The sequence below is a fragment of the Dendrobates tinctorius genome, unplaced genomic scaffold, assembly GCF_039654945.1.
Source record: "Dendrobates tinctorius isolate UK_male_01 unplaced genomic scaffold, ASM3965494v1 ptg000051l, whole genome shotgun sequence".
In the NCBI taxonomy this organism is placed as follows: Eukaryota; Metazoa; Chordata; class Amphibia; order Anura; family Dendrobatidae; genus Dendrobates; species Dendrobates tinctorius.
In genome coordinates, this window is record NW_027361719.1 from 4,592,401 (window position 1) to 4,615,157 (window position 22,757).

Genomic DNA, 22,757 nt, shown 5'->3' on the forward strand with positions numbered 1-22,757 from the left:
ATACTTTGAAGTACCTAGAATATAAGACATACAGTATTTTCAGTTGTTTCACACTTTTTTGTTAATTATATAATTCCACATGTGTAAATTCACAGTTTTGATGCCTTCAGAGTGATTCTGCAATTTTCATAGTCATGAAAATAAAGAAAACTCTTTGAATGAGAAGGTGTGTCCAAACTTTTGGTCTGTACAGTGTACTGTATATTTCTCAAAAAAATTGAAATTGCAGCATTAAGAATTAAAAGTCATGGAATTGTGGAAATCACAAGATCAATAGACATGTTAATAATGTACAAATGATGAAAAAATGGAAGCAAAATTTTCAAAAGATCTCAATTTACTTAGTAACGTGCATGAGCGCCACACGCAGAAATATGTTAACCAATTCAAAATAAATCATAGCTTTTTATCTTTAAATGAAAGATATGAATAGCTAATGCAATTCATATGTTAAAGTTCATATTAAACCTACATTCTGATGAAGTCTATAAGGGTGAAACATATTAGGGAGGCTGTTGCTCTGTTTTATTAACGCCTTGTTCCTCTGGTCATTAGACATTATGAAATAGGACACAATTCCTGATGTTCTGGTTAACTACCGTACATTATATACTCGTGTATAAGCCGAGATTTTCAGCCCATTTTTTGGGCTGAAAGTCCCCCTCTCGGCTTATATGCGAGTCATACACGGGAGTCGGTGGGGGAGTGGGGGGTGTCAGACCATACTCACCCCCTCCTGGCACGGTCTCTTCATCCCCTGCTTCCCCCATGATCTCAGCATCCCAGCTGTTCCTGCATTCAGCGGTCACGTGGTACCTCTCATTAAACTCATGAATATGTGCATATTTAATGAGCGTACCACGTGACTGCTGAATGCAGGAACAGCTGGGATGCCGAGATCATGCGGGAAGCAGGGAATGAAGAGACCGTGCGCCCGGATGGGGGTGAGTATGACGGGGAGGACGGGGAGCAGAGCAATATTTACTGGTCCACGTTCCATCGCTGTCTCCCGGGTCCTCTGGCTGTGACATTCAGCGGAGGGCACGATGATGTAGTCAGTGTGCGCCCTCTGCTAGCGTCACTGCACAGGACCCGGGAGACAGAGATTGAGCGGGGAACGGTAAATATAGCCAGTGCCAGGGGCCTGAGCCAGTGGCTACATTGGCACCTGGCCCCCAGCGAGGGAGAGGTGAGTATGTCTTTTTTTTTTATATATATATATATATACAGTATATATATATATATATACACTCACTGGCCACTTTATTAGGTACACCTGTCCAACTGTGTGTTAAGACTTAATTTCTAATCAGCCAATCACATGGCGGCAACTCAGTGCATTTAGGCATGTAGACATGGTCAAGACAATCTCCTGCAGTTCAAACCGAGCATCAGTATGGGGAAGAAAGGTGATTTGAGTGCCTTTGAACGTGGCATGATTGTTGGTGCCAGAAGGGCTGGTCTGAGTATTTCAGAAACTGCTGATCTACTGGGATTTTCACGCACAACCATCTCTAGGGTTTACAGAGAATGGTCCGAAAAAGAAAAAAAATCCAGTGAGCGGCACTTCTGTGGCCGGAAATGCCTTGTTGATGCCAGAGGTCAGAGGAGAATGGGCATACTGGTTCGAGCTGATAGAAAGGCAACAGTGACTCAAATTGCCACCCGTTACAACCAAGGTAGGCAGAAGAGCATCTCTGAACGCACAGTGCGTCGAACTTTGAGGCAGATGGGCTACAGCAGCAGAAGACCACACTGGGTACCACTCCTCTCAGCTAAGAACAGGAAACTGAGGCTACAATTTGCACAAGCTCATCGAAATTGGACAGTAGAAGATTGGAAAAACGTTGCCTGGTCTGATGAGTCTCGATTTCTGCTGCGACATTCGGATGGTAGGGTCAGAATTTGGCGTAAACAACATGAAAGCATGGATCCATCCAGCCTTGTATCAACGGTTCAGGCTGGTGGTGGTGGTGTCATGGTGTGGGGAATTTTTTCTTGGCACTCTTTGGGCCCCTTGGTACCAATTGAGCATCGTTGCAACGCCACAGCCTACCTGAGTATTGTTGCTGACCATGTCCATCCCTTTATGACCACAATGTACCCAACATCTGATGGCTACTTTCAGCAGGATAATGCGCCATGTCATAAAGCTCGAATCATCTCAGATTGGTTTCTTGAACATGACAATGAGTTCACTGTACTCAAATGGCCTCCTCAGTCACCAGATCTCAATCCAATAGAGCATCTTTGGGATGTGGTGGAACGGGAGATTCGCATCAGGGATGTGCAGCAGACAAATCTGCGCCAACTGTGTGATGCCATCATGTCAATATGGTCCAAAATCTCTGAGGAATGCTTCCAGCACCTTGTTGAATCTCTGCCACGAAGAATTGAGGCAGTTCTGAAGGCAAAAGGGGGTCCAACCCGTTACTAGCATGGTGTACCTAATAAAGTGGCCAGTGAGTGTATATATATATATATACAGCAGCGACAGCAGCATATGGGGGGTATTTTATGTATGGAGCTTCTACTCGGGCCACCATTAACCCTTGTGCAGCATATGGGGGTATTTATGTATGGAGCATCTACTTGGGACACCATTAACCCTTGTACAGCAATATATGGGGGGTATTTATGTATGGAGCATCTACTTGGTTCACCAGTAACCCTTGTGCAGCAATATATGGGGGGTATTTATCCTTGGAGCATCTTGTTGGGCCACCATTAACCCTTGTGCAGCATTTTATGGGGATATTTATCTATGGAGCATCTTTTTGGACCACCATTAACCCTTGTGCAGCACCACCCTCGGCTTATACGTGAGTCAATAAGTTTTCCCTTTTTGTGGCAAAATTAGGGGGGTCGGCTTATACGTGGGTCAGCTTATACATGAGTATATAAAGTAATTAACAGGAAGTCAGAATTGCGGCTGCAGCTCGCTTCCTGTCAATTACTTAATTTGTCCGAAGGCAGAGAGAGAGAAGCCGGTACTGATTGGACTCACGTGACGTAAACAGCTCATGTGAGCCCCGGGAGAGCGAGTACCGACATTGCTGGAACGGAGCTAGCACGAGAGGTGAATAATAAGTATTTTTATTTTCATGGGAGAAAACACTCAGATTGAGAAGGGGTTGTCCTAGTGATGGACAAACCCTATAACATATGCATTTCACTAGTTACTTATATAATTTAACAATTAAAAGTTATGTTTTATTTTTGTTTGGTTCAGTTGGGATTTTTTGGCTTTTGGCTAGTACATTTAAAATATTTGTTAACTCCAACCAATACAATTGAGCACATTTTGTGTGACCATGCGCAGAAATACATTCACTTACACGCCTTAGCTGCTATCAATCAGGTTTTTAATGGTTGTCTGAGGACTTTCCTGCCACACTGAATGCACCCGGGCCCATAAATCATTAAGATCCACTGCTGGCAGCTCCGTTTGCAGTTTCCGATGAACGATATCCGAGATGTGCTCGATAGGAAGCCAAGTCTGCAGATGCTATAAGCCATGATACTACATTTAAGCCATTCCGGCTGCTCACAGTATCATGAGCAACATGCAGCTTGCTGTTATCATGTTGAAATTGGCTCCTAAGACAATTTGGACAAATGGCCGTACCAATGGTTCCACCACAAAATCAATGTAACACTGAGCTGCTGATATACCTGGATTGAAGACTAGAGGAGGTCACTATTGTACATTAACACTGAGCTGCTGATATACCTGGATTGAAGACTAGAGGAGGTCACTATTGTACATTAACACTGAGCTGCTGATATACCTGGATTGAAGACTAGAGGAGGTCACTATTGTACATTATGCCATGTCACCCCATCATCCAGGGAATAAGGCTGGAGTGATGTTTCCTCGTGAAGACCTCTTCATGGCGTTGCCCACATGATCTCCTGACCAATTTTCAGCTGTTATTGCTTCCAAAACGAAAGTGAAACTCATCACTGAAGAGAACAGACCTCCTTTCCAACCTCCAATGCCATCTTGTTCTGAACCATGACAACCATTAAGAGCAGTCATGTGAGGACATTGGAATATCTGTAGCTGGAGGGAATTATGAATTGTTCCAAATATCTGTCAATTTAGGAACAAAACATTCAGACCTCTGCTAAAAAAATAAACATGAATTTCACCTTTTGACATGACAACGACCCTAAACATACTCCAAATCAACAAAACAATGGCTTTGCAAAGTTTTTAACTGGCCCAGTCAGAGCTCAGACCTGAATCCAATTGGTAATCTGTGGGTTGAGATGAAGAGGGCATAGGAGATTGCCCACTCTTCCCTATAGTAGCTCTTCAAACCTGTCGGATTGGTGGGGCAAGGTTCCCAATTCTAGATGTAAAATGCTGATAGACTCCTACCCGAAATTACTGTCATGAATTCAAAGGGGACTACAACAAAGTATTAGTGTATGGGTGTGCATATTTATACAACCACGTTATTCTAGCTCTTTATTTTTCTTTTTTCACCCCAAAAGGTTTGAGTTTACTTGTCAATTGAATTGTACAGATTATAGATTACATTAAAGGTGTAAAAAGTTCTGAAATGATTCTTCTTGGTGTCATCATTTTTGCATGACATAAACCTGCCATTTTAATGAGGGGTGTACAGTACATTGAAAAAGTATTCATACCCTGTGAACTTTTCCACTTTTTTCACGTTACATAATTTTCAAATGTATTTTATTTCCTCCCAACAGTGGGAATTTCAATGTGGCAGCCACATGGCTTCAGAAGTCTTTTAACCTGCAGATTAACCCACTATATGCTGGTTCTCGTTAAATGTATTTTATTGGGATTTTGTTTGATATACCAATGCAAAGTATCAAGTATTTGTGAAGTCTAAAGGAAATGATACATGGTTTTCTAAATGTTTAAAACATATGAATCTGAAAATGGAGATGTGCATTTGTATTCAGCCCCCTGTAGTCAGATGCCCCTAAATAAAACACCAAGTGACAAAATGCCTCCAGAAGTCACATAATTAGTAAATTGAATCCGCCAGTGTGTAATTTATTCTCAGTATACTGTAACTACAGTTGTTCTAAGAAGGCCTGAGTGGTTTGTTTGAGAACATTAAGGATCAAATAGCATTACATGTGGTGGCAGTATCATGCTGTGGGGATGCTTTTCTTCAGTAGGGACAGGAAGCTGGTCAGAGTTGATGTGAAGATGGATGGAGCTAAACACAGGGCAATCCTGTAAGTCCTACAAAAGATTTGAGACTGGGGTATAGGTGTTATGACTGCTAAAGCACATTTATACGGGTAGAGTACAATACCTAACCTGACAGATCCCTGTTCAGACTAAGAAAAAGCCATCCTCTGACCCTGGTATGTCCCTGCCTGACCTCGGGGGTTGGCACCCTAAAATAACGCAACTCGACAGCAGCTTATCCTGAATATCTTTAGTAGCCCCTAGAAATTGCTAGAGTAGCAAATCCCTAAGGAATAAAGGAATCACACACAAAACCACTGCAACCAACATAAAATGCAGCCAAGTTAATGAATCCAACAAAGACTATCATCAGCAGGAAGCACAAGAAAGGAAGGTATATAAAGCTGCACCCGAAAGGTGATAGGGCAGATAAATAGAGTAAATGAAAAAAACCTGATACCTGTTTTTAGAAACAAAGATAACAACTAAAACACCCAACAAAAAAATATTACTGCTGTAGCTTAGCTGAAAAAGACACTAACCACCTAAGATAGGATCAAGGGTTCAAATCCAGACTCATAATTGTTGGTTCACCCACCAGTGGGACAACAACCCGAAAGAAACTGACAAAGCTACAATGGATGGTTTACATTTTGATATGTCTGAGTGTCCCAGTCAAAGTCCCAGACCTGAATTCCATTGAGAATCGGTGGCAAGACTTAAAATTGCTGTTCATAGAAACCGCCATCCAATCCCACTGAGCTATAGCTAGTTTGCAAAGAAGTATGGGCACAAATTTCAGCCTTTAGATGTGCAAAGCTGCTAGAGACATGCCCCAAAAGATTTGCAGCAATAATTGCAGTTAATGGTGGTCTTACAAAGTACTGACTCAGGGGGCCTGAATGCAAATTTCTTTAGGGTTGTTTTCCTGCTGGTAGGCGAGTCTACTCTTATGCTTCTGGATTCGAACCCTTGATCCTGTGTTCAGTGTCTTTTTCCACTGAGCCGCAGCAGTAACAACTTTTTTTTTTAGTGTTTTAGTTCCGTTATTTTTGTTTCTGACGGTTTTGGATAATAGGTGTTTTACATCGCAATTTTCAGATTTATATTTTTAAAATATTTTAAAAACCTTGTATCATTTCCTTTACACTTCAGAAATGCATGTTACATTGTTTTGGTATACCACATATAATCCAAATAAAAAAATATTTATAGAGAACCTGTTATGTAAAAAAAAATCGCTATTAATCAGTAAATATGGGGTTAATCTACAAGTTAATTAAGTTTTGAAGCCGTGTAGCCGCCGCACTGAGAGCCCTACTGCCAGGAGAAAATGAACCTTGTTACTCCCGGCAGCCTTGGGCTTTCAGTCGTAGGGGTGCAGCCAGCATAGCTTCAGTCATCGCTCAGTACATAGTAGCAGCTGTAACCTTGTCTCCGCACTGACAGACAGCCGGCTAAGCATTAGTGCCAGGGCGTGTTTTCAGCCTTCGCTCACTATGCACTGAACAGTGACTGAAAGCCCGAGGCTGCCTTGTAGAATAAAGTTCATTACCTCCCGCCAGCGGGGCTTCCAGTGCGGGCGCCGGGCAGCTTCAGAATGATAACCCCATATCTTCAGGTTAATAGCATTTGTTTTTTACGAGACAGGCTCCTTTAAGTTTGTGAATGTAACGTGAAAAAATTTGGAAAAGTTCATGTTGTATGAATACATATATATACTGTATATGGAAACCGGTTCAAAGTCTTACCAGGAAATCCCACTTCTAAAAACTGTCTCACTGTATGCACATTGACAATACAACAGAGGGCCAGCAAAAATATCCTTTTCATATCCCAGGCAGAAAGCTGATATCATACATCCTGGGAAGGAAACTTTTGCATATACATTTTGCCCATACTCTCAATAAGTTCCTCATAGATGACCACTTGCATTTCGGGCATTGTGGTCCATTTACGAGCCCTTGGGAAGAGAGTAGTTAATGTTGGGCTTCTATGGAACAATCCGCACCCTTACAAGTAACTCTAATTTGATTCTGCAGGTATATAACAGAGTTTGTAAACCTAGGCAATGTTTCAGCTCTACGCACTTTCAGAGTTCTGAGAGCTTTGAAAACTATATCTGTAATCCCAGGTAAGGCGGCCTGCAGTTGATGTTAGGTGTTGGATAGGCCCTGTGACGTACTTCCTGTTGTAGCTGTTTTGTGTTTTGTCATTGTGTTTGTGTGTGACCTCCCTTATTGCAGATATGTGACAGAGTTTGTGGACCTTGGGAATGTCTCAGCGCTGAGAACATTCAGAGTTCTCCGAGCTTTGAAAACTATCTCTGTCATTCCAGGTGAGAAAAGATTTAAACTCTAAGGCTGATCTCCTGCAGATGTTATGTTCCGTCTCTTGCAAAAATGGTGCAGATACATTTTTGTCAGGATTTGCAGCCTGCCTTTCTTTGATAACATGAACAAGTATAATGTCTCCATCCTGTAGACCTGCTTGCATGAAAAGTACTGGTTAATACATTTTTACTCTCTAATAAAGTCTCTGCACACCTTGTGCTCTCCAGCTTTCTGGACATGTGCATGCCACAGAGCTAATGATCACTTTACTCAGATCCTTTTCTAGCATCATCAGAAATTTGATAGCTTCTTCCTGACAGGTAGTCTGACTATAGCGTTTGTAGACTGTATTCACATATAGCAAATGTATGCTATCAGCCTTCTGGCCAACAAAATTGAACGTGTGTAGTGGTGGTTAAAATAAGGAATTTTATTAATCAAAAATATATTATAAAATGTTATTATTGTTTTTTTACTTATGAGTTGAATTATATCTTGTCTTTTATGTTGTTGATCAATTAAAAAAATAGAATAACCATTGTTTTAACTTTTATTCTGTAATGTATTAGTACAAATAAATATAACAAAAATTGTAACATATCTTATAAGTGAAATCTGCTTCTTTCTCCTCCGGGACTGATCATTCATTTCAAAATTCTCAATTCATTGTAAAATCTGAATTCAGTGAAGACAGATTGGTACATTATTGAGATAGAAGATGGCAGCTGGTGCTGATAAGACTCTATGTAGATTGAAGGGAAGAAGGGGGAGCTATAGGCAGAGATCCTCCTTCCTGTCTACATGTAATATTAGCGCTCCTCCTTCCTGTCTACATGTAATATTAACGCTCTTCCTTCCTGTCTACATATAATATTAGCGGTCCTCCTTCCTGTCTACATATAATATTAGAGCTACTCCTTCCTGTCTCCATATAAAATTAGAGCTCCCCCTTCCTGTCTATATATAATAGAGCTCCTCCTTCCTGTCTACGTAAAATAGAGCTCCTCCTTCCTATCTACTTATATTAGAGCTCCTCCTTCCTGTCTACATATAATATTACAGCTCCTCCTTCCTATCTACATACTGTATATTAGAGCTCCTCCTTCCTGTCTACATATATTAGAGCTCCTCCTTCCTATCTACATATAATATTAGAGCTCCTCCTTCCTGTCTACATATAGTAATAGAGCTCCTCCTTCCTGATTACATATGATATTAGAGCTCCTCCTTCCTATCTACATATAATAATAGAGCTCCTCCTTCCTGTCTACATATGATATTAGAGCCCCTCCTTCCTATCTACATATAATATTAGCGCTCCTTCCTGTCTACATATGATATTAGAGCTCCTCCTTCCTATCTACATATAATAGAGCTCCTCCTTCCTATCTACATATAGTAATAGAGCTCCCCCTTCCTGTTTACATATGATATTAGAGCTCCTCCTTCCTATCTACATATAATAATAGAGCTCCTCCTTCCTGTCTACATATGATATTAGAGCTCCTCCTTCCTATCTACATATAATAATAGAGCTCCTCCTTCCTGTCTACATATGATATTAGAGCTCCTCCTTCCTATCTACATATAATATTAGCGCTCCTCCTTCCTGTCTACATATGATATTAGAGCTCCTCCTTCCTCTCTACATATAATATTAGCGCTCCTCCTTCCTGTCTACATATGATATTAGAGCTCCTCCTTCCTATCTACATATAATATTAGAGCTCCTCCTTCCTATCTACATATAGTAATAGAGCTCCTCCTTCCTGATTACATATGATATTAGAGCTCCTCCTTCCTATCTACATATAATAATAGAGTTCCTCCTTCCTGTCTACATATGATATTAGAGTTCTTCCTTCCTGATTACATATGATATTAGAGCTCCTCCTTCCTGTCTACATATGATATTAGAGCTCCTCCTTCCTATCTACATATAGTAATAGAGCTCCCCCTTCCAGTTTACATATGATATTAGAGCTCCTCCTTCCTATCTACATATAATAATAGAGCTCCTCCTTCCTGTCTACATATGATATTAGAGCTCCTCCTTCCTATCTACATATAATATTAGCGCTCCTCCTTCCTGTCTACATATGATATTAGAGCTCCTCCTTCCTATCTACATATAATAATAGAGCTCCTCCTTCCTATCTACATATAGTAATAGAGCTCCTCCTTCCTGTCTACATATGATATTAGAGCTCCTCCTTCCTATCTACATATAATATTAGCGCTCCTCCTTCCTGTCTACATATGATATTAGAGCTCCTCCTTCCTGTCTGCATATAATATTAGCGCTCCTCCTTCATATCTACATATAGTAATAGAGCTCCCCCTTCCTGTCTACATATGATATTAGAGCTCCTCTTTCCTATCTACATATAATAATAGAGCTCCTCCTTCCTATCTACATATAGTAATAGAGCTCCTCCTTCCTGTCTACATATAATAATAGAGCTCCTCCTTCCTCTCTACATATAATATTAGCGCTCTTCCTTCCTGTCTACATATGATATTAGAGCTCCTCCTTCCTATCTGCATATAATATTAGCGCTCCTCCTTCCTCTCTACATATAATATTAGCGCTCCTCCTTCCTGTCTGCATATAATATTAGCGCTCCTCCTTCATATCTACATATAATATTATCAGCACCAACTCTCATCTCCTATCTCAGTAATGTAACAATCTGTCTTAAGTGAATACAGATTTTTTTTCCCATGAATTGAGAATTTTGAGAATGAACGATCAGTGAAGGCGGAGGTAGAAGATTTCTCTGATAAGATATATTGCAAAGTTTCTTATTTTCACGTGTTCTATCGATTTATGGAATAGAAATTAAAACAACTCTTACTCTATACAGATTATAAACACAGTACTTGGTCCAGAATATTTTTAATAAAAAAAAAAAATTGACTCTTAAAAAAAAGAAAAAATACCCTCAGTATATAAATATCAGTGTAAATAAGGAAATATAATTTGAAAGTACTATTTATTTATAGATTTATTTGGGTTTTTAATTGGAAAGTATCCCATTAGCAACAATATGTTTCCGGTACAATGCATATTTTTATTTTTTAACTAAATTTTGGATGTTAGTAAAACAGTGTCATGAAGAAATTTTAGAAAAGTGTAAATTGCTAAAGGAAAAAGACAAGAAAGTGAGAGGGATTCCATTTCCACCATTATTCAATAATTCAAGATGTATTATGGTTGTAATGGCACCACTTACTTAAGTGCATGCTGACTACCCCGGAAAATGAAATGGACAATTGACTTCAAGCTTAGCACAGATATTCAATTATCTGTTACTAAATATTGTAAAGCGTCTAACACATGAAGACAGTTTAAGCTACTATTACCAATTTTTTTTAATAAAATATACATAATTTTGTAGATCTAATATATAATACTTTTTGTTATTTGCAGCGTAATGACCTCACTATGAATGCAGAGCAATTAGTTTGTGATACTTTAAAGAAAATTTCCACCTAATATCTACACTGAGATGACAAATTTGCAGTTAGGACAGTTGATGTCTTGCTCTCGTGTACTATATTTTTAGTGTTTTCTAAACTATACTATATATTCATGTTTGTTTAGAAAATTTCTACTTTCCACTTGAAAAAAAAATGGTGCTGGAAAAGAATAATAAAAAAGTACACTAAATTTCAGAATTTGATTCCTTGTATTTCCAGTTTTTTTTGTTAGTCATTAAAACGATAAGATTTGGTTGTCATAAAAAGGCAAGTTGTATAATTATGTTCCATGTTTTATAATTATTACTTTTTTTTTTTTTTTTAATTGGCATTCGCAAATTCCATACATGAATGTGGCTCAGCCTTGGCGTTTAAATGGTTTGCATGAAAAAAAATATTGAAATCCCAGCTTGATTCCCTCCATGAAAAACGTTGCTGATTTATGATGACTGATGCATGCTTTTATCTGCTATGATTTTGATCTGTGAATATGAATTTCATGGTTAAGATGCTAACCATGAACATTACCTTTCTGTATATGTGAGTTTTCAAGCATCTACTGTATCTTGCAAATATCGGTTTATGTAACATAGGGAGTGTAATATTTAATTAATGGCCTTATACAATGAAGATAAGGTAAGTGGTATGCCTAGTTTATGGAAATGCCAACCTCCTAAAACTGTGCCCCAAAACCGCAAAGTACCTTGCAAGTATGTATTGGCAATTTTATTGGGATGTTAAAGAAACTGAACGTTTTCTGTGTGCTTGGTATCATTGACACATTTTGTTTTTACTGATTCTATATATATTGAGAAACAATTAAGAAGTAGTGATGAGCGAGTAGCATCGTTGCTCAAGTCTCCCCGAGCATGCTCGGGTGTCCTCCGAGTATTTTGGCGTGCTCAGAGATTTAGTTTTCGGTGTCTCAGCTGCATGATTTGCGACTTGTAGACAGGCTGAATACATGTGGGAATTCCCTAACAAAAAGGCATTCCACTAATGTATTCAAGCTGTCCAGCAGTCGCAAATTATGCAGCTGAGGCAACGAAAACTAAATCTCCGAGCACGCCAAAATACTCGGAGGACACCCCGAGCAACGAGTATACTCACTCATCACTATTAAGAAGCCAGTGCCCAAGTGATGAAAGTCTAGTAATCAACCAGATCTGATGTTTTTCAAATACTTTTTAGAAAACAGAAGCAACAGTTTAACCATTTCTAAATGTTCGAGAAGTTGATGGTTAGCCTTAGGATATTCTATCAATCTTACATTGTGTGGCGTGTGACTCCCGTTAGGTGGAGTAAAGGCGCAGCGGTGCTATGACAAGAACCACACCCCCTATATTATTTACCAAAAATAAAAGACAAAATATGAGCGCTCCATGGTGAAGTCCTGAGATAAAAACAGGAAAGAGTAGAGGGAATCTGCTCACCTGGTGGGGTTGTGCAGGTCAGCCACAACTCAGATGAGAGTAGTAGTGAAATGGTATTCCTCGTATAGACTGCAGCTCCACCCTTTAAAGAAGACAGAGCGGCTCATTAAAACAACTGCGAGGCAAAAATAATAAAAAATAAACATTGTAGTAGGTGCTGTCACTATGAAGACAAGAATGAGAAATTGTAGGAAAAAAACAAACTTTTATCAAAAGATAAAAGACAGCAACGCGTTTGAAAATTGATCAAATTTTTAAACGCGTTGCTGTCTTTTAATAAAAGTTTGTTGTTTTTCTACACCTTCCCATCCTTGTCTTCTTTGTGAGAGCGTCCACCACAATAATTGTTTCTGAGAATTGCAAGTCCAGTCTCGATTGATTAAAGAGTAACCGTCATTTTAATTTTTATTTCATAAATCAATAGTACACATGAAAATTAACAACTGTGTAATTTATCTTTTCAAAGATATCTGCTTCTTATTCCTCCTGGATTGATTTTTCAATCTCAAATCAAAGGTAAAAGCTGTAAAATGTGTATTCAATGAGGACAGATTTTCCAATGACCAAGATAGAAGATGGCAGCTGCTACTGATAAGATCATATGTAGATCAGAGGGAGAGAATGAAGGAGCTAGAGAAAGACACAGACACCTTAGCGTACCGTTACACATAACGATGTCCCAGCGATCCCACCCACGAGCCGACTTGGATGGGATCGCCGGGACATTGTTAGCTGATCGCTGGTGAGCTGTCACATAGACAGCCCCTCCAGCGATCAGGACCAGCGAGCAAGCTGGTTGCCAATGTAAACATCGGGTTTCTAAGGGCTGCGGGGCCCTTAGAAACCCGATATTTACCCTAGATACCAGCGTGCACTGCAGGCAGGGCGGGAGGTGGAGGCAGAGCGGCGCACAGACAGACCGGCGTAGCTCTGCTATCTGCTACTCCGGTCTGAGCTCATCGCTGGCTCCCGCTGCCACACACAGTGATTATCGCTGGCCAGCGGGAGACCAGCGATGAAAAAATGGCCCAGGACGATCCAGCACGATCAGCGATACCCCGCGGGGGGACCGATCGCTGCTGGGTGTCACACACAGCGATCTCGCTGGAGACATTGCTGATGTGTCACAAAATCAGCGCTCTCGCCAGCGAGATCGCTGTGTGTAATGGGCCCTTTAGATTTAAAGTGTACCTGTCATTTCAGGAGAACTTGCAGCAGAATGTCTGTGTCTGTCTCTAGCTCCTCCCCCTCCCCACTCCATAAAATGTTATAAGCACCAACTGTCACCTTCTAGCTAAGTAATGTGAAAGTCTGTACACTGAATACAGGTTTGATAGATTTTACCCATTAATTGAGAAAAAGAGATCAATTCAGGAGGAGAAAGAAACAACTCTTTTCTCTTTTCAGATCCAATATATTACAAAGTTGCTTATTTTTATGTGTACTGCTGAGTCATGAAATAAAAATTATAATGGCAGCTATTCTTTTAGTAAACAGAGCTACAAAGAGATGCAATACCAGGCATAGCCACAACTAAGCGAATGGTGCTGTGCCTTGAACTGATTGGTAGTGGCCTAGCGGAAGGAAAATCCATCAATATTCTAGTCCCAGGAAGCCAAGTCTCAGCTCTCAAGTTTTAGGCGTCCATTCCTGTACTTATTTGTAATGTGAACACATTCTGTTTTATTTGGGTCAATATTTTTTTTGTTGTCTAGATTCTTTAGTGCGGAAAACAATACTGCGATGCTTTATGTTTAATTAAGCATGTTCAGACTAATGCGCATGTTTTGCTTATGCTGTGCGCACATTTTTGCACCGTCGCTTAAACGATAACTAGCAGTGTAAAAAAGCAGGGCTCCGCTTTGTGTCCTTTCAAAAGTCTGTTCCAATCTTGAAAATTGCAGTTTGGCATCATCTGTATGGTAATGCCTGGAGGCAAAGTCCAACGTTGGGTAAAGTTGGTGGAACCAGAAAATTTTTAAAATCTTGTTGCAATTAGTTTTTATAAATATTATGTACATCAGCTATTCATTCTGGAGCACAATATCCAAATCATTTCAGAGTTGTAATCTTTAAGCTAAATATGTATTTTCTGTTCTTTGAGACATATGGAAATGACCAAGCATGGAATAGACTTTTGACTCTAGTTATTAATTATGCTGAGCTTCTGCAAGGTTAAGACTCACAAAAAGCTTTTTGTATCAAACTGTACTTTCACAGCCTAATTATATATATTTTTAGATAGGGGTACTTAAAGGAAATTTGTCACCAGGTTTTTGGTACACCATCCGAACGCTACATGATGTAATGACAGAGACCCTGACTCAAACGCTGTATCGCTTATCACTATTTTATCTAGTGCAGATCTAGCAGTTCTCTGAATGCTGAGCTCTGTATAACTCCGCCCACACCACCGATTGGCAGCTTTCTGTGTACGCAGTGCATAAGTAGAAAACTGCCGATCAGTGGTGTGGTGGGGCAGGTTTGGAGTACCTGTCAGTGGATTTTCTATTCCTTTAGTGATAATCTCTTTCTGATAAAACAGAAGCAACCCTGTTAGTGACACAGCGCTGAAATCATGGTCCCTGCCCCAACATCATGCTGTTCTCAGATTTGGTGGGAAAAACCTGGTGACAGATTCCCTTTAAAGGATTATTCCAAAGATAGTAAGATATGGTATAACTTAATGATCGCTGGGAGTCCAGCTGCTAAAACTGCCAGTGATCCAGAGAACCGAGATCTGAAGTAAGGAACTGAGCCCTGCAGGTCCCCTTCTTGAAAGGAGCAGGGGTGCGTATGCTTGATCTCCAACTCAGTCATTGTCTATGGGACTGCTGGCAATAGCTGAGCACTGTAGACAATGAATGCAACCTAAGTAGAGCAACCGCAGCTGTGCTCAATTCACAATGGGTCTCTATATTTTCCAAAACCCTCCATTCTTAAAATCACTAGAGGTCCCAGCAGTCAAGTGATCTGTATGTCATCCCATTTAGTATGGTTAGGGGTTATCTTAATGTCTTTGGAGTAACCCATTAAGGATTCTGGTTTCAGCTAAAAAGTTCTACAGTTTTCCAATATACCATCTTCATCAATTTTCTCTTTTATAAGATCTTTGCTTCCAGTCATTGAATATGAGCCATTGTTGATTGCTCCTAAACTAAATGTTTTCTGGTCATATAATGGATGCAGAACGGCAAAGTTGATTACTGTACAGTTATCAGAACTACCATCCAACAACCCAAGTGATCATCACATGATCGGGGCACATTTTCATTCTATTGGTATTTGTGAGGATCTGAGGTTGTAGCTTGTAATAATCACCTAGGCAGTTAAAAGATGCAGCAATTTTTTATTCTTCAAGTCCATGGTTTTACAACAATTCCAGATAGGTGGCCAAAATACATTGCCCTCAGTCCACAAGTTCCCCACCCCGGGGCTGATAAATCCACTGCTCCCGTACCCAGCTTTTGGTTGGCCCACAGATTTCGTATCTCCTGCCAGTATAGTCTGTAGTCACAGTCCATGCTCCTCCAGATGAAAGATCTTAAGCCAGCAGCTGCAATCCTTAAGAAAATTCCTCAAATCCAGACGACAAATCCCACGACCATAGAATGCTTATGCAGCCCAGCCGGCAAACCGATTTCCAAACTCCATAGGCCAGCCATGCATACATGGTCACCAGGAACTCAGCAATAGATCCTCGCTCCTCGACGTCACTGCCCCAACTCCCCCACATGTGGCTTAGGACCCCGTTACACATAGCGACGCTCCAGCGATCCCGACAACGATACGACCTGGTAAGGATCGAAGGTGTGGCTCTACATGGTCGCTAGTAAGCTGTCAAACAGGCAGATCTACTCAACGATGCAGCAACGATACGGCATTCCGTATAATGACCTTGGCGGTCGTTGGGACCTTGTCACCCAGCAGCTATTCTGACGACTCACTCCTGCGTCCCTGAGATCTGCGTCGCAAACGTGGTCGCTCGTTGGCGTCAAACACAGCGATGCATGCTGGCCAGCGGGACGCCAACGATCAAAAAATGGCCTTAGGACATTCGAGCACGATCAGCGATATTCAGCGGGGGGGGGGCGGTTGCCGCTATGTGTCACACATAGCGAGAGATCGCTGGCGAGGTTGCTGTTGCGTCACAAAATCTGTGATGTTTCAGCGATCTCGCTAACAATCTCGTTATGTGAGACGGGGCCTTAAGTCTTCTCCCTCTCCTGAGATCAGTCCCTGAATGGGAGGATGTGTTCACACCCTCTCCCCAAAGCTAACTGCACACTGGTGGAGTATCATCTGGTGGAAGTCATCACCTGGGACTACATGTGAGACCCCCTGTGGTGATAGCTCTGCTGGGTCTACTATCCCCATCCACAGAATGGGACTAGTGACTAGGAGAACAATGGCTTGAGGCCCCTGAGACATTAAGGAGAGTATTCCAATGTTTGCTTTCCTTGATTACCAGTCTTGGGACAGGCCTTATGTATGCATACTTACTGTCACTGAATGGAAATATTCCTGAGTTTGAACTGACGAGCAAGCTAATCTGTAATAAAACACAACAATAAGATCGGCGTTACCGGTGCTCCATGCTAGAAAGTCTGCACCCCTTAGAGCCGTGGATTCGGCTCCACGTGCATTGGTCCAATAGTCTTTAGAAGAAGGCCAGCTCCTCACACTATTACACAAATAAGGTTTTGATAGAATGACTGGAAGAAGAGATCTTGAAAAATATGAGAAATGGATATATAAAGTATATTAGAAATTGTGTAACTTTCCGTCTATTTGCTGAAATCAGACTACTTCTTTTTCCCATAGAGAAGACCGTGTAGCATGTAGCCTAAAATGTGGTTTTAAATGACATGTAGTTTTAATCATGTATAAGAGATTATGTTTCTTTCTGGTAATCAAACAGTGGAAACATCTAAACTGAACAGATCTTACACAGCCAGATATAGGTCAGGAAAAGCCAACATTGCTAGAGTTGTTATTTGCTATGTTTCATCCTTTAACAAAAGGGTTTGTCGGAAGCTAGAAAAAGATGGCTGTTTCTTCCCGGGACAGCAGCACACCTGGCCAGGGTTTGGTTCTGGTATTACAGCTCAGCTCCCTGTTAACAGGGGTGTCTTTGTTTTTGGAAGAAAGTGGATCTGTAGTTCTAATCCTGAACAACCCCTTTGGATGTTTCCAGTATAAAAGATCCATATCTTAATTCTTAATCAATTGTGCTTGATTGAAGTCATACAGAAGTGCAACATCTAAAAGCATTTCTTTGCATTTTATTCTCCAGGTCTGAAAACCATTGTGGGAGCCCTCATTCAGTCTGTGAAGAAGTTGTCAGATGTCATGATTTTGACAGTGTTTTGCCTCAGTGTCTTTGCTTTAATCGGTCTACAGCTTTTCATGGGTCATTTAAGGCGGAAGTGCGTCGTTTGGCCAATCAACATGGACGATCAGTATCTGTCCAATGGCAGCAAAGGGTTTGACTATGCTGAATACATAAACAATGAAAGTATGTAGTACAGTGCCAATGTTACAAACTGTGTACATTGTTTTATATGTGTAATGTTTATTTTGCATATGATTGCTTTTATAAGAGTTCACTGGTTGTTAAAATGGAAGGGATGCAATATACAGACACTGCTTGCTGATACATTTTTTGCCTCTCTGATACAATGTCAAGTTTCAGTTGGTAGACAGGAAAGATACATTTAATTTCAACTTCCATAAGACAACCAGATAGCTCCAATTGCAAACAGATGATCACATGACATTGCATCACCCTTAAAGGGGGTCTCTGGGAATAGAAAAAAAATACCAAACTAAAGGATATCTAATTATAAGTAAATACTTTGCAATAGTAAATTACATTCATTTTGTTTAGGGAGTTAAAATGACCACAGACACTGAATGTTAACAAAAGAGGTGAAGGTGAGCATTTCCAGTTAGAAGCTTCTCCCTTTCCCTTCATGTGCCCTCAATGGATAATCTGATAAAAGACTGGAGGTATCGAGGGTGCTGAAGTAAGAAGTGTAGAGTAGCTCTGTTTGTGGTCACCTCTTGAAATAGAGCTCCCATGGATAGGGTTTGTGCTAGCTTCTCCATATATCAATTCCCAGGGGAAGCCTGGCCTTCACTCTTTAACCCTCTGTACAGAGATCTGGACTTATGATGGGATTCTAGGTTGCATCTAAGAAGTTTCTTCTGGCTGGTGGAGAAGGTTGTCAGGATATTGAGAGGTCATGGGTCGGAGCCAAGAGGTAAGGCTAAGGAGACATTTTACGGCAGAAAAGTAGTCAGAAAATGAGCAGAGGTCAGAAACTGAAATCAGTACTCACACATCAGGAGCAGAGAACAGGAGTGTAGAGCAGGTTAAACTGAAATTATAACTGGCAGTAGGAGACAAAGATTCAGAAGTTTATATGGTGAGCAGCCTTTCCCAGTGCTCTGAGCAGCAAGATAGGAAGAAAGAAGCCAATCCCAGGTTCCCTGCCTGGATGGCACCATATGTCCCAGAGAATTAAACAGGATTACCACATTGCTGCAATGAAGGCAGAAACAGGGGGCAATGTCTGCTCTCACTACTTGCAACTCTGTCTTTCTGATTTATGACTAGAGATACCAGGGTTACTTATGTAAGAGGAGGCTTTTCAGACTGCTGTACACCCTTTCTCCCTGACCTAATACTGGAGATACTAGGGTTCCTGAGGTAAGAAGAGTTTGCTCACACTGCTGTCCACCATGTCTATCTGATCTAATACTGGAGATACCTGGAGTGGTTAGATAAGAAGAGGACACTCACACTGCTGTCCACACTGTTTATCTGATCTAATACTGGAGATTCCAGGGTTGCTGAAGTAAGAAGAAAGTGCTCACACTGCTATCCACCTTGTCTATCTGATTGATCTACTACTTGAGATACCAGAGGTACTGAGGGAAGAAGAGGCTGCTCACACTGCTGTCCATTCTGTCTGTCTGATCTAATACTGGAGATACCAGGGTTGCTGAGGTAAGAGGTTGCTCAGACTTTTATCCACCCTGTCTGTCAGATCTAGCACTGGAGATACCAGGGGCGCTGAGGTAAGAAGAGGCTGCTCACACTGCTGTCTACTCTGTCTATCTGATCTAATACTGGAGATACCAGGGTTGCCGAGGTAAGAGGCTGCTCAGACTTTTATCCACCCTGTCTGTCTGATCTAACACTGGAGATACCAGGGTTGCTCAGGTGAGACAAGCCTCTTCACACTACTGTAGATCCTGTCTTTCTGGATGCTAAGTGGCTATTATTCCTGGAGATAGTTTGATATTACATGGTATAAGACACCTCCAGGACACAGCAGCAGAGCTTCCTACTGCACATGCTCACAGGCACCTGTACTATTAACATTCTAGGAGAGGTTTATGTCTTAGTAACAAAATTACAGCCATTTTAATAGCATAGCGATTATATCCTTAAACAAAATGAGTATGATTTACTAATTAATGGTTTATAGGAATTTATTTATAATGTCATCTCCTTTGCTTAGGTATTTATTTTTATTTTTCTTTCTAGTCACAGAGAACCCATTTAAAGTGAATCTCCACCTTTTTTCATGAGATCCTATTACATTTTATAATGATGTGTGCATAATTCTCTGAAAACAGTTAAACTTCTCAAAAAGACCGCTTCTTTAAGGATATCACATCCTTCTTTCCTAGAACACATTTCCTGTGACAAATTATTATTTCCTCCATGCTGGCTATCTTTTGTGATAAGTGGTCATCTCAAAGAGGTCTCCCTGTGTTTCTTTATAGTATTTCGATCTTTTTCTGATACAAAAGCCCCTGCAAAGACATACTGTATATTTAAAGGATGAACAGTATAATTAGCAGTCAGCATAGGAGTAACACTTGTAAGTGCAGGAGTTGCATTGCAGTCCTGGGCCCTGGAACCTAGGGGGTCCCAAAAGGTCTCTTTGGTACATATGAGAAGACCAACACCATTAAAGACCAATGATGGAGGCTCCGTTGGAGGTTTGTTGGGTACCACAAGCTTCAAGTTATGACCCTGGCAAGTAATTAGTCAGCTAGGCAGTCAAGTAATTCATTGTCAGGGTAGATGATAAATATAAGAGTAGTGTATGTCCAACTAAAGTACTGAATTGAAAGATCAAAATGATCCCAGATGTCACGGATATAAGAGATATCACATTGGAAGATTCTGAGATCTTAAAACACCACCATTGTTATAGGGAATCTTTCAAGAGGATTTCACACCCTAAACTATTTAGATATACATCAGTAGTGGAGGAACGTTCTGGCCGTGTAAAGGTATTGATGGACTTGTCTTTGAAAGAACGAGAAATGGACCCATAGCTCCATAAGGTTTTTAAGACGGAAGATTTAAGGAAGGCCATTTGGACATCGAAATGGAATTTATATGGTCCACATTATAGGGTTCTTCTGGTCTTGTATCTTATGCATCCTCCACATCAACTCCGGTTTCTCTGTTCCTAGAAAAGCAGAATTGCCTAACACAAATGTGAACAGAGCCTTGTGAAAAGCTCGAGTCAGATGTTTATAGAGCACGTTTATGTAATATACTGTAATAACCGTTTCTTAATGTATGTGTCAGAGTGAAATTGTTCTCATCCATATTAAATACACATTTTACTTGGTGGATCACACATTGTATTCTACCATTGATTTTTTTTCTTTTGTTTTCTTCCTTTTTCCCCTCCTAATTTATTTTTCAGCAAACTATTATAAACTGCATGGCGCCGTAGATCCAATACTATGTGGGAATGGCACAGATGCGGGGTAAGAAGCCTGGCATGACTGATGTTAAAACACTTGGATTTTGTCTTATAGGAGAATATATGTAAAATGCCGTTTTGTGAAACATAAAACATTAATTCATGATTTTCTTCGTTTTGTAAGTAATTTTTTTTCGACTTTTAATGCATAAACGTCACATATTTTCAAAATTAATAGTCACAAAAGCTACGCCATTCGTTTTGTATTACCTACACATTATGATAACTATCTAATTAATGTCTAGCTTAGAAATCCCATTTTCATATACCCTATCAGAGATCACAAATTAATAAAGGGGCTCAAGTTCCTGATTTCTTGGGGGGGGGGGAGAGGTTACATAATCCATCTGTGTATGTCCTGTCCTGCATTATATGTGGGGCATTGAGAAATACCTAGATTCCCTATGTGATCAGCTTATTGTCAATGTACCCTTTTAACCCCTTAATGACAGCCAATACGTCTTTTTACTGACCTGAGATATGAGAGAATGGCATCCCCCGACAGGTGACAATCCAGCAGCTGTCAGCTGTACACTATACCTGGCAACTTTCTGCATCAGCCACAGTGTCCTTCTCTGTTTAACCCCTTAGATGCTTCTGTCAATAGTGACTACATCATGTAAATGGTTATCAGAGCGTGGGGAGTTCTTCCTTAACCCCATCGGCACCCTGAGATCATGATTGTGTGGTCCTGATGTTTGCCATGGCAATTCACAACCAAATAGCGGCCTTAGAGTCTCCTGGCTATAGCGGCCTGTTCAGAAGTTACCGACATTTAGATGGTAAAAACATACTTTTTCATTCCTGTCATGTCACTTTGCATTCATTTCTGAAAATTTCTTCAAGGGTAAATAAACTACCTGACAGCAGTTTTCAGTATGTCAGGGGGAGCTGTCTTTAAAATGGTATCACGTTTGGGGTTTTCCAATATATAGGACCCCCAAAGTCACTTCAAACATGGATAGGTCCCTAAAAAACTAAATTTTGTAAATTTCCTTGAAAAAATGAAAAATTGCTGCTACATTTTTTAAACCTCCTAAAATGCTAACCAAATAAAAGAACATTTTACAGATGGTGCTGATGTAAAGCAGACATGTGGGAAGTGTTATTTGTTAAGGTTTTTCTACGGTATGACTTTCTGGATTAAAGGGATAATCATTCAAAGTTGCTAATATTTTAACATTTTTCTCAAATTTCTGATATGTTTTGTAAATAAACACAAAACATATCGAGCTAAATTTACCATTTTCATAATTTATAATGTGCCACGAAAAAACAGTCTAAAAAGTCACTGGGGTTTGATGAAGCGTTCTAGAGTTATTACCAAATAAAGTGACACTGGTCAGATTTAAAAAATTTGGCTCCGTCACTAATTAACAAAAGCAGAGAACCCCTTTAAAGAATATTTTCTGTATTTTCCAAATGTATCAGGAATGACAACAATTACAGCTTAACAGGGTTGTCACCTATGTTTTCTAGACTCTGAATGGGAAATCTTGAGCAAAAACAAAACCTCATGTTATCA

General features: G+C 40.3%; 1 protein-coding gene across 5 annotated transcripts in view; it reads left to right on the forward strand.

Annotated features, from left to right (window-relative positions):
* SCN8A (sodium voltage-gated channel alpha subunit 8) overlaps positions 1 to 22,757 on the forward strand; it is a 276,775-nt gene that overhangs the window by 143,832 nt on the left and 110,186 nt on the right. For 3 of the 5 annotated variants that reach the window (XM_073576720.1, XM_073576716.1, XM_073576719.1), the window contains 3 exons: positions 7,429 to 7,520; positions 17,728 to 17,949; positions 21,173 to 21,236. In XM_073576720.1, the coding sequence (XP_073432821.1) occupies positions 7,429 to 7,520; positions 17,728 to 17,949; positions 21,173 to 21,236 (378 nt within the window). Of the gene's footprint in view, positions 1 to 7,224; positions 7,317 to 7,428; positions 7,521 to 17,727; positions 17,950 to 21,172; positions 21,237 to 22,757 lie in introns of all 5 variants that reach the window. The other 2 variants (XM_073576717.1, XM_073576718.1) reach the window with 1 other exon arrangement.